Source organism: Kogia breviceps, chromosome 9 (assembly GCF_026419965.1).
Source record: "Kogia breviceps isolate mKogBre1 chromosome 9, mKogBre1 haplotype 1, whole genome shotgun sequence".
Lineage (NCBI taxonomy): Eukaryota > Metazoa > Chordata > Mammalia > Artiodactyla > Physeteridae > Kogia > Kogia breviceps.
In genome coordinates this window covers 47457765-47470327 of record NC_081318.1, presented here as the reverse complement: position 1 = coordinate 47470327, position 12563 = coordinate 47457765, and the positions used below count along the sequence as shown (strand labels likewise).

The window sequence follows — 12563 nt, the reverse complement described above, 5'->3', positions numbered from 1 at the left end:
TATATCTCACACCGTCCTCACTTGGCTAAGAAAGCAATCATACTCTAGTTTTTATACAGTGAGAAAACCTATCTTGCAAGGGCACAAAAAAATATACATGGGAATTTCCTTATCTGCTCTCCACTCAAAAAAACCATTTTGCATTCCTTAATATTACATTATAGCCCAATGTTTACATCTTGAAAACACAGGTGCTAAGCTCTTTTTGGTTTAATAAATTTGTGGATAATAAATACCTGATGGATTATGAACAAGTTTATTAGATATATTTTTGATAGACCACTAATTTATAGAACTGATTTTTCATTCATTCATTCATTTATGTGTTACTGACATCTGCTCAAGGCTGGTGCTACAACTGATAGCCCATAATGGCAGTACAGTGTGCTAAGTGTGACCACAGCAGTAGAGAGCACATGGTCTGAGACCTCAGAGAAGAGGGCAACCTGAAGGTGCTCAGAGGAGGCTTCAAGCAGGCAAGCACTAAGGGCCACTACATTTCCCTGACAGAACCACACACAAGAGGGGCTGAAATCCTGACCTCATCTAGTTAGGCCCTTTCTTGCCTACAAAGTAAGTATCTTATGAAGTTCTGCAGGTACATAATGGGTTTGTAGACTCTGCATGCCATTGGCCTTAGATTATTATTATTTTTTCAATATCTTCTTTATTGTCTATAAAATGAGTTTGTGTATATATACATATACATGTAACATTAAAAATGATACTGAATATGATGCCAATGATGGGCTGCTGTAATTTTTTTACTTTGACTTCTACAGAAAGTGATGACAATCTGTGGAAAATGCTTTATTGTATCATGCCAATTTACTACAAGGAGTATTTCAAAATAATACAAAAGTAATCCACAGACTTGATTAAGTGAAGATCAACTGATCTGAAAATTTTTTCTTCCTTACTTCTTCACAGTAATTGCTAAAAGTCCAATCAGCTGATTTTTCCAAGATCGATTATTCTAATAACTTTGGGTGTTCAATCCATGCAATGGTCCAGTCAGGCTTTACTCCTTGTGTCAACTCCCTCTGAAATTCATAGCTTGCACTAAGAAGTTGTTTAGTTTCCACATTCTGATCCCCCAACTTAACCTGGAACACACTGGCTCCACTTATAGTTTCACTGGGGATATTGGCACTGGTTAGATACCAAAAGCACATCAGGATGTTAACAAACTTCTTTCCTTGCTCATCGTAGTAAATGGAGATGTCTCCTGTTGATGTATATACAATTTCATCTATGTCAGCAGCAAGGGCATTTTTATGGTTGTCAGGGAGTGAAGTAACCTTTTCTTTCAATACACGTAGTGTCTCTTTGGCCACAAGTTCTTCCAATAGATCAAACTTACTCTGTGACAGCAGCTTGGACACATGAGCAAAAGCCTGCTTCGCTCCTTCTGAGAATTCTGCGATGCTGAACTCTTGGTCGAAATAGGCCAAGATAAGGAAGGAGTAAATTCGAGTCCGAATCCAGCTGATGGGATTGGAGAACCCCAGGATGATCATCTTGGTTTTCTGGCGCTGCTGGGGCTGCTCCTCGGTGCCGTAGGTTCGCCGAGGGCAGGAAGGGAAAGCGGGAAGGGTTGTGGGGAGTCCCAGAGGGCTGAGCAGGGGACGCTGAGGAGCCCAAGCAGGCAGCGCCAAGGCCGCGGAGGCCCAAGAGACTCGAGGAAATTGGGCCGCTTCCGAGCCGAGGCGGCGGCGGCAGAAGCAGCAAAGTCCAGCCAACGGCGGCCACACGTCGGCCGAACCCGGCAGAGGCCGAGAAAACAGCAAGCGGGGTAAAAGACTGACGGCCAGCGCCATCTTTGTGACCTTTCACCCCTTGCCTGTGCAGTATGGAAACAAAGTCGGCGGGAAACCACCTCGGCGGGACTCGGAGAAAGAGAGTGGAGAGTCAAGCTGGCCTGTTACTGCACCTCTGGTGAGTTCGCCACTTCCCTGCTCTCCATCACATGCCCGTCGGCCCTTAGCTCCGCGCTCGGAACCCGCCGCCCTCGCGACTCAGCCGGCCTCGTGGACCTTTTCTCTCCCGCACCTGTTTCCGGGCGGTCCGCGCGGTTGGAACGTGTTAGGGCCGAGGTTCCCAGTACTTGAAAGAGGACGGGCGTGAGCAACCATGGCTGGGCAGTGCTTTCCGGTAGCCCGGCTCGAGGGCGTTTCGCAGGAGCAGTTCATGGAGCACCTCTATCCGCAGGTGAGTCCCTCTTGCGGGGCAGAACCGCGGGAAGCCGGTGGATACCAGTCCGTAGCGCTCCAGCGGCTCCGAATTGGTTTCTTGCGATCCAGGGTGTGGGAGGAGGTGGCTGTCGGCTGAAGGTGGCTGGTTGGCCCGGCGGCCAAGGGAGAGGGCACATGGGGGATGTTGACCGGCTCATCTGTTAAGTTTTCCGTTCCATTTCTGGGGAGCAGGTTGACGGCAGAGCGCTGGCTACGAGAAATATTTTGCCTAAGAAGCCCTGCTAGCTGCTTAGCGGCCTTGCGGGAGTCTGATTACGGTCTTCTCGGCCCTAGATTATTTTGAATAAAAGTTGTATGTCTAGGATTCAAACTCTGTATACTAGAGGCAGGATCAGAAAATAGGTCTTCTAGGTCGGGCATATTCTAAAACACAATCTAGTAAGGATGCATTAGGTCAAGGGCTCCCTGGGTAGTACTGAAGGTTGTGCACTGAACAATCCCAAGAGACACTATTCCTAACACAGACATTGTTGAAATGTGTTTTCCTTATGTCAGAAAATGACAGTAAAGAGTCTGGTTCAAATAAAAGCAGTATATCAGGACAATTTTTGGACAGATAGAAATAAAGTATCTTGAGGAGAGGTTGCCTTTTGTCTGATTCATGTGTTGGTTACTGGTTGCTCTGTTTTTGTTCATTCCAAACATTACTCTTGCCTCTGCCAGGAAACAGAAAGTGGATCACCTCTGGTGGTGATCTTCTCTATCATTAACACACTTATCCTGTTGAGCTACCCCCAGACCATGCCTAGGACATATGCTAACAGTCCTGGAGGATCAGAGAAGGACGTAAAAAGAGAAATAAAGGGGAAAGAAATGCACAGGATGACTGTCCCCCTGTCACCTGCTCGTGGTGTCCTTCCCTCACAGTGAGAGTTAGAGGGTCCACAGTTCCTTTGCTTGAACCTGTGGTACCACCAGCAGCAAATCAGGCAGAACATCTCAGTCAGATAACACAGTGATTGATTTTACATGCCTCAAAACAGGGACCTTGTCTCATTCAACGCTTCAACCTGACAGACTAGCACAACGTTTGGCTTAAAGCTGGCCTTGAAGAAACTGGTTGAGCAACGTAAATGAATGCAATTATCAAGCAAAAAGCATTTTTGGAATAACCAGTTGATTTCATTTATTCCTGACTTCATTGGGATTAACATAATAAAGCAAACAATAAGGGAAAACTGGCTTACACAAGGCCAGTCATCTTCTCGGCTCCGCTCTCCTTCTATTTTCAAGAAATGATGAGAGGTGTCATGTGTTAAAGAGAATTTCATTTTTAGGAACTTTCGGGGGAAAGTGATTTAATTAGAAGGAAAAAATAAAACTTTTAATTCAAAGAAATCAAACAACGCAGCAGTTGTTACTTACATTTGTAAGACATCATAAAAGTAAAAAAAGGCAGGAGTCAAATTAAGAATAAAAGAAGGTCACTTCTGCTTTGGGTGATCTGAAAAGTTCCTAAAATAGATAGTAACTAAAGTTAAGTCTCTTACCTTATAATTATTCATGATTTCAGTTAACCATGGTTTCACTGACTTTACTGTATCTTCTCGCAAGTACTTTTCAACTTTGGATCCATCACTAAAAGTCTGGTTTCCCACATAGAAGGCTTGTCTCATTTGTGGGAGGGACAAAAATTTCCTGTAGTAACTTTGGTCCTCAGGTTCCTGGCATCAGAAAAATATTAGGGAAAATGAGTGGGTGGTGGGAACAGCACTCTGGGGAAAGCTTCAAATTTCTCCTAACATATATCACAATGAACAAGATGTGACACCACTATTAATTGGTCTCTACCCTGAATATGTTAACTTAGGGGTTTGGGGAAATTCAAAATTTACCAAGCAAATCTGGATGATCTGATACTCTTGGAGCCAGTATCCAATTTGCAAATGCTGGATTTTCCTTTTCGTAACAACGAAACTTTTGTGATCTGTAACTCCAATTAAAAACCCCATTCAAGGCAAAGATAGGAAAAATGAAGAGGTGAGATTATCAAAATCAATGTGCTCCTTGTTGGAGGCTCTCGGTAAAGAAGGTGAAATGTACCACAAGGGGCCAGGGAGGTGATGTGGTGGATTAAAAGCTGAGCATTTCTTTTTCATGTTCTGCCATTTATTAAAACCACACACACAAAATAATCAGCTGAACATAATTTAAGGGGGAAAATATATCAGGTGTAAGAACAGATGATACCTTATGAAGGACATAAGACAAAAGAGAAGTTGTCCATGAGCCTTATTTTTTTTAAATACTGCATAAAAGTCTCTGTAAGATTCATTATGCTAAAAGAAAAAAAAGGAGTAAATGCTGTTTTTAAAAAGTTACAAAAGGATTAAAAAAAGAGTTTGAAATCAACAATTTTGTAAATCATCAATATTTTTTGCTAACTGTGAATACATTTTCTTTGTAAAGAAAAAAAATTTAATCACAAATTTTGCTTCTTTCTTGCCTAGCATATGTTTTTCTCTTGATAGAATCTAAATCCAAAACCACAGGGTTGGCAAATTCCATTGAAATTAGCTTTATATTTTATTTACAAAATAGTTCATAAGTAAGGCAATTTTAAAAACAGAATGTATTATCATATCCACTAGACATGGTTATACAAATCCAAATCCCCACTCTGGCTGCCTCTATCTTATTTGATTAATTCTACCCAAAAGACATCAAATTTTGGCCCACTTTTATGAAAGAAACTATTTGAATACTTTGAGAAATATTCCAGAGGGCTGGAAGTGAGGGCCATACTGAATGCATGAAACATCTTAAGTTAAAAGTAAGACAAAGCAAATATTTTCATAAAGGCTTTGGCAGTTTGGGTTATCCAAGCTATCTTAAGTACAGAACAAATAACATGGGCATTTTCAAGAAACTCACTACAGGATTGGAGCTCTGGGACCTGATACCCAGAACTGCAATCCTGGCCTGTCTCCTTCACAAAAGAACTTCTGTATAACAAGCTCTAGTGGGGGGAAATTGTGTTAATCGGAGATTTTTTTTGAGTTATCTGGAATATCACACACTCTCAATGGTCAGATTATAATGTAGACAACACTGGCAGGGTAAAAAACCCTATAGATTAGTATACCAAATAATGCAATACAGTTTGGAAATATTTGTCTAGTGTAAAGTCAGCTTTCCTATTTCCTAAATTGGAGGAAGTTTGGTTTTGCCAAAAGTTTTAAGCAAACACTATTATGTTTTTTTAAATTGTTGTCAATACCGTGCACTGTAAAAGGTTGTAGTAATTAGAACATCCTGTAACATTCTGGAAGTAGGAAGGCTTGCTTATTAAGTCACCATCTAGTAGTGTACCCAATAACTAGGTTGGGAGAGAGGGGAGAAAGAAAGGAGGAAAACATCAGAGTGGGTAAAAATATACAGGCATTTGTCATTTCATTTATTCAATAACTGTTTCATTCAACAACTACTTCCCACACATCTTCTCTGCGTTATAGACACTGTCCAAGGCATTGGGGAAACAGCAGTGAACAAGGCAGGCCAAAAATGCTCCCTCACAGAGCTTATATTCTAGAGGGTATAATAAACAAGGATTCATAGGTAAAATATGCAGTGTATTAGAGAATGATAAGGGCTAAGGAGAAAACTAACAAGGAGAAGGGGAGTAGGAAGTGCCATGGGTGCCTGTGGGGTATGTGTGCCTGGGTGGTGGGAAACACTGCAGAGAGGAGGAAACGGGTCTCACTTAGAAGGTGCATTTGAGTAAAGACCTGTTGGAAGGGAGGAAGCAAGCCCGGCAGACATCTAGGGAAAGAACTTTCCAAGTAGGGGAAACAGTGAGCCCAAAGGCCCCGACTGCGGGAGTGAGTCTTGTGGGGGTTACCATAACACGATCATTGGTACGAGGAGACAGGGCAGAGGATATGGACATACACCCAGGCGTTTGGAACTGGTGGAAGTTATCTTTGGACTGGTGACATTGAAAACCTGGTCATCAGCTGAAGGTGAGAGCAGTGGGCACAGCTGTGTGCTTTTCTCAGGTCACGTTGAGCTGCACAAAGGCAGGCATGGAGTGGGAGAGAGGGGCAGGACTGTGGTTTGGCCAAAGGAGTTGGAGGAGATGCAAAGGGGGGCATAGGTGGGGAATGTATGTGATGACTGAGCTTGGGTTTATGTTGGGTAATTAGAGAAATTAAGACCTGCAGAGGTAGGGGACCATGAAGAGGTAGTAGGATCCATGGACTGAAAGACAATGGGGTTGCAGGACTGTAATTCAAGTTGGCATATTCAGAGAAGTGAGCTGGGGGGACAGAAGGCGGCACCTGGGGGAAGACGTTTGAATTTGTGGAATCTGAGATTGTGGAGTGATTGCTGGCTTTTTTGCAGGGGGTAATGGGAATGAGCAACTAAGGTAAAGAGAACAAGATCACTAAATGAGAGGAGACTAAGAAACTGAGGGACCAAGTATTAAAAAGATCATCCATGTGGAGACTTCAGTCACCAGAAATGATCACAAGAGTAATGCTGGAAAGTCACAATGAGGCAGGAGCCAAAATATTCAGAGAATGAGAAGGCGAACGCCAGGGGTGTGTGTCGGGAGAGAAGCTGATCCCTGAAGTTCCCTTCAGCTCTGACTTACCACTCTTTTATTAACTAAATCATTTTCAGGGATCAGAACATCAAAAAGGTTTTATTATTTAGGCTTGAGATTTTGACATTTGTATTCTCTTGGGTTTCAGGATTTCTTGGAGTCTTGTATTGCATAACGTGAAACACATTTTACCACTACTTGATTACTTTCCTAAGTATCATTTCATCTATTTCCTGTGAAATAGTAAAAGTCTTTTCATTTATCACTCAAGATTTTGGACCAGTGGTCACAGAGACATTGCATACCTTCAAGAGTTGTTTTTTTTTTTTTCTGGGAGGGGTGGGGGTTTCTCTAGTTTTTGATGAATCTGGTTTGGGAGAGACCTCACGGGCCATCTTCTCATTATCTCTGAATACACACAATATCTGAACTTTTCAACAGTTTCACTAATCCTGTGGACGCTTAGGCTGCTGGATCATGCACCACAGACATCTTTCTGCTTTCTTTATCCCTTTGAGCCTATCAAATATTCTTGCTCTTGACACTGCTTATGCTTGCTCTTGACATATGCTTCTTCAGAAACACATCAAATGTCTCACCTGCAGATGGGTCTCATGCAATGTAAAATTTCATATTAATTCTAAATTCTAAACGTTTAGTCCTTTTTACCCTTTCTGCCTACCACAGCAGATAGCCTAAAACCAGTCTTGAAAATAGTGTGATTGCAAGTTGAAGAATGACCCAACATGTCCCTGATAAGATCCTTCTTCTTTCCTTCGCACTCACAATTGCACAAGAAATTCTGAATCCACGCTCTGCAGCCACATCAAGTGTCCTGGCACAGAAAGGGGAGCCTGCCAGGGTGCTGCAGGGTGGCTCGGGACTTCCTGAGTTCTCCTATTTACACAGCTTGCTGCTGCCAGAACTCACAACAAGGGCAGTCACTGCCCTGGCACCCTATTTGTAAAATGGAGCACAACTTTGCTACCCCACCCTTCTCCATAAGTTTGTATGTCTCCTGTTTTTTTTTTTTTTTTTTTGCGGTACGTGGGCCTCTCACTGTTGCGGCCTCTCCCGTTGCGGAGCACAGGCTCTGCACGCGCAGGCGCAGCGGCCATGGCTCACGGGCCCAGCCGCTCCGCGGCACGTGGGATCCTCCCGGACCGGGGCACGAACCCGTGTCCCCTGCATCGGCAGGCGGACTCTCAACCACTGCGCCACCAGGGAAGCCCTGTCTCCTGTTTTGATCTGAACCTGCTGACCTACAGCGCCTAAAAGACTATGAATACCAGGCCTCAGCCTTAATAATAACAATGCTGTTAGGTAAACTGTGACAGGCTGTGTTCCCAGTAACAAGATTAAAGGTCTCAAAATTCAGTCCTCACCTCATTTACTAGTGTGTCAAACACGCAGGTTGTATGGCAAAGGTGACAAAACCCCCCAAGGAAGATTGCTTACACATGGTCTTTGCCTGCACTGGCCAAAAAACAAACGAGCAACAAACATGACCCTCCTGCATCCTAATATTTAGTATAGTCTTACATTTTAAACAACCAAAAAAAAAAAAGGTTAAAGAATATAACCATGTTACTTGATCCTCAAATTTAATTTTAGGACAGTGATGTGACGATATTTACAAATGCCAATGGCTCTTCCTAAAAGTTTCAAGCGACCAAGCTTTATACTCTTTGTTCCTGACACACAGGAACATGTGACATTTGTTACACTGTGGCCACTTCCCCAGCTGGAGCCCTGTGTGTGGATATTACCCTCTGAAGGGTTTAGAGCACATGTGGAAGCATATGCATCCACTTTCCAGGTTGCCTTTCTTCTTATTTCTTTATGGTAGGGATGCCTTGAGGGCCTACACAGCATTTCAAGAAATCAAAACAGTTAATGAAAGACACAGTTAGATAAACACCCCGAGGTGATCTCAGGTTTAAAATATGGTCAAAGTGAATTCAAAGAAACCCAGATGGTTCTTTTCTTCCTTGCGAGCCTACTGTCTCGCCTCCTAATCTCGGGACAGCACCAAGAAAACACCTTTGCTAACAACAAAGAGACAGGCCAGGCACCGCAGTGCTTCCGGGACCTTCTCAGAGGGTGCTCATTGCGCCAGGGCAGCGCAGGCCCCAGAACTCACTTCAAGGGCCTGAGACCACTTCTCCTCCTGGATGTATTTCACGCACTCATCGCACTGCTTCTGGAAGTACTTTCTCTGCCTCTCATCCAACAAGCCAATTTGGAACAGTAAGGGTGCATAGCCCTGTATGATCTGAGGAGAAAAGAAGCAAACACAGACGCTGCATGGAGAGAGAGGGATGTGAGGGAAGCCCATCTACTTGTGAAATAACCCTTTGTAACTTCTCAATTAGCGGAGCAGGACAACACACACACATATACACACACACCCCGCACAAACATACACATACAACACACACAATGCATATGCAACACAAAATACACCACACACACATACAAGACATACACATGGCACACACATACACACAAACACACACCACACACAGCACACAAACAATTCGTATATAACACACAAATACACTACACAAACACATATACACAAAACATACACAAACGCACATCACATAACCACACAAACACTCATACAACACACACATACACAAAGTACACACAAACACACCAAGCACAGGTGCACACACTCGTACATACACACATTGACACTTGCACTCACAGCCAACATAGGCTGACATAGAGTAAGTTGACACTGTAAAACATTTGTTAAAAATTAGAAGATTTAAATCATTAGAAAGTCAGCTGAGGAACAGTATTTCCCTTTTACGAAGTTAGGTCTGTAGGGTAAGAGGAGCCTCCATCTGATTAAAGGGTATTTACTCTCTTTAAGGAACAAAATGGAAAGGAAAAAAGGGCCACCTACTGACTCGGGATCAGAATACGCGTCTCCAAGAGCAATTCCCTTCAGATTGATCTTCATGGTCATCACGGGGTTGAGCATGTGGATGTAGTGGGCGATGGCTGGCACCTATTTCCTCGCGTAAGACTGAGAAGGGTAGACGTTAAAATGAACCATCACAAATCAATGCTACTAAAATGAGGTGTTTATGCAAATTAAAATCACAATAAAACAATCAGTATTTCCACAAGACACATGTATTTCTTAACCTCACACTGCAAATTTGACAATAGCACGGAGCTCTGTCCCTTCCTTCTTTTGTCACCCCAAATAGCATGGAGTGACATGCAGGTCACAGGTTAGGAGTGCAAAAAAATAATAAGTGAACATGTCCTAAATGAACATTCTAATTTCCTTCCAAAAGAAATAACATGGACACCAGTGAACACAATTCTGCCACCCTTAGGGTTTTCCTTACCAGAAAGTTCCATTTCAAGCTTTATTAAAAAAAAAAAAAATCCCAAGGCCAAAATTAAGATTTCAAAATCTGTACAATGATGCCAAAATTTGAAATCAACATGTATTAAAGGAAGAGGAAAAGGATAAATAATATTTATTGGCCACTAAAATGGTCACTTGAACTTACCTCTGTTTCCAACCTTTTCCAATATAAGGCTCTTTTTCAATTGGAAAATAGTTTGCTGACACAAACATGATAATACTGCTTTTAGATTATGCTGAAAAGAGCCACTATTGGTTCAGTAATATCTAAAAATAGTTCTGTGCTTCTTCCATTAAAAAGTTGCCTTCCTGACATCTCCACTTGTATGTCTAATATTAAACTTCCTATGTTCAAAACGAAGCTCCAATCCCCAAGCCCTCCTTGCAGCCTCCGTTTCCATGAATGTAAACTCTGTTCTTCTAACTGCTCAGGCCAAAAATCCTGGTGCCACTGTTTATCTCTTTCACTCACACCTCGCGAAACTCCATTAGTGAATCTCATCAACTCTGCCTATTCTATCAAAACACATCCGGAATCCAGTGTCTTTGCACACCCCCCGCCCCACTTTATCACCTTGCTCCAGGTACCGTCATCTCTCACCTGGATTCTTGCAGCAGCCTCCTCAATGGGCCTCTGCTTTTGCTCTTACCCTCATCCAGTCTAATTTCAAGACAGTGGTCTGTTAAATTAGATCGTGCCACTCCTCTGCTCAAACCCTCTAATGACTTCCCATCTCTCTCAAAGCAAAAGTGAAGTGCTTTTTCTGGGGCATAAGGGCTGACATGATCTGGTCACTTCACTCACATTATCCCCTACTATCCTCTTGCTTACTCCTCTCCAGCCTCTCTCAGACCAAATCAGAATTGTGATCTGTACTGTTCCTTCCCTTGCATTAGCTCTTTCTGTCCCTGGAATGTTCTTCCCCAGATATCCATATGGTTAACTCCCTCACTTCCTTCACTGAGGCTTTCTGAAGGTTGCCCTCCATGGCCACCCTATCAAAAATGTTAACACCCCTTTTTTTATATTTTATATTCCCCTTCTCTCCTCTTTCATATTAATCTTGATCACTCTCCAACAAACTTTTACTTTTTACCTCGTATATTGTTATTCCCCTACCCCACACTAGAATAGAAGATCCACAGACACAGGGATATCTGTCTGTTTTGTGTATTAATGTATCCCCTGTACCTGATGCTATTTGTTAGTGCTCAATAAACAGCTGCGCAATGAATGAATCTTGAATTAGCCTACAAGCATTTGAAAAACAGCAATGCACATATATTCTAGATAGACTAGATGCATTATGTGGGTACATATGGATCTGCAGAACTTTCACAATCTGTCCAAGGCTCTCCAGGGCCCTGAAGGTCAAAGACTGGGAATTCTGGAGAGCTCTAATTTTTTCCATGCCATAATCATATGCTGCAGTTATCATTATTCCCATTTCAACGTAAGGACATTGGGGCTCAGAGAGGTTAAGTGATAGAGTCAGAATTAAACCTGGTCTGATCTACTCCAAATCCTAAACCCCTTCCAAATTATGATGGAAGAACTTAATTTACATAACTCACACAAGATCCGTTCACTGATGCACTCCTCTTGTGCAATAATAATTATTTAGGCAAAGTATTAAATCAAAGCAGCTTATCCACTCATACTCATGAGTACTTTTTAGCTTCCGTGTCTGAAATTTGGTTTGTTGTATAACTTTGCTATATTCTCCTTTTAGGGATAGTACGTGAACATTTATCAAGTAAAATTTCTGTAAATTGACCAAAAAAGCAAATTTTCTTGACTAATCATTTCACTGGTACAGATGTATTACATAATCTTCATTCAAAGATGGTTTATTGGGCGACTCTTCTGTCAAAGGTATCATAACAGATACTTGAGTAGACACAAAAATGAATAAAGCACAAAACTTGTAAAGATCACAATATCTTTAAAAAATATATTATGGAAAACTTGACTCAAATGTGATAAGGCAAAGTCTACCATTTCATGGCTTATTATTTCCACAATGTGTACAATAGCCAGCACATAGTAGGTACATAAAAACATAGTTGATAAATGAAAGACTCATCTGACATTATTTCTAAACATGTTTTCTCTATTGGAAATCAGTACAAATGCTAAAAAAGTACACTTTCCAGTGATGCTATCACTCAAGTTGTCTTGTTATAAGACCTAGCAACAAAACACCTCCCTTGACTTTTTCAGAGATAGAAGGGTATGTACTTTATAGGTAGTGATGACAAACTTAGGCTGAAACAGTCACATTTTTATGGCACCTTCCCCCTTGCGACCATCATATGTATCCAGGATTCAGGCAGGTGATTAAAAAGGAACACCCACTCAATC

General features: G+C 42.1%; 2 protein-coding genes across 2 annotated transcripts in view; both read right to left on the bottom strand.

Annotated features, from left to right (window-relative positions):
- CPVL (carboxypeptidase vitellogenic like) overlaps window positions 1-12563 on the bottom strand; it is a 111833-nt gene that overhangs the window by 47050 nt on the left and 52220 nt on the right. The window contains 4 exon segments of the mRNA XM_067042437.1: window positions 3746-3919; window positions 5476-5574; window positions 8948-9079; window positions 9722-9844. Coding sequence (XP_066898538.1) covers window positions 3746-3919; window positions 5476-5574; window positions 8948-9079; window positions 9722-9844 — 528 coding nt within the window.
- On the bottom strand, window positions 719-2167 carry LOC131762923 (m-AAA protease-interacting protein 1, mitochondrial-like). The gene has a single exon (XM_059074781.2). The coding sequence runs from the start codon at window positions 1818-1820 to the stop codon at window positions 972-974; it is 849 nt and encodes a 282-aa protein (XP_058930764.1). The 5' UTR covers window positions 1821-2167; the 3' UTR covers window positions 719-971.

Coding starts and splice junctions, on each gene's coding strand:
- LOC131762923 (XM_059074781.2), bottom strand. CDS start 1,820: ATGGCGCTGGCCGTCAGTCTTTTACCCCGCTTGCTGTTTTCTCGGCCT.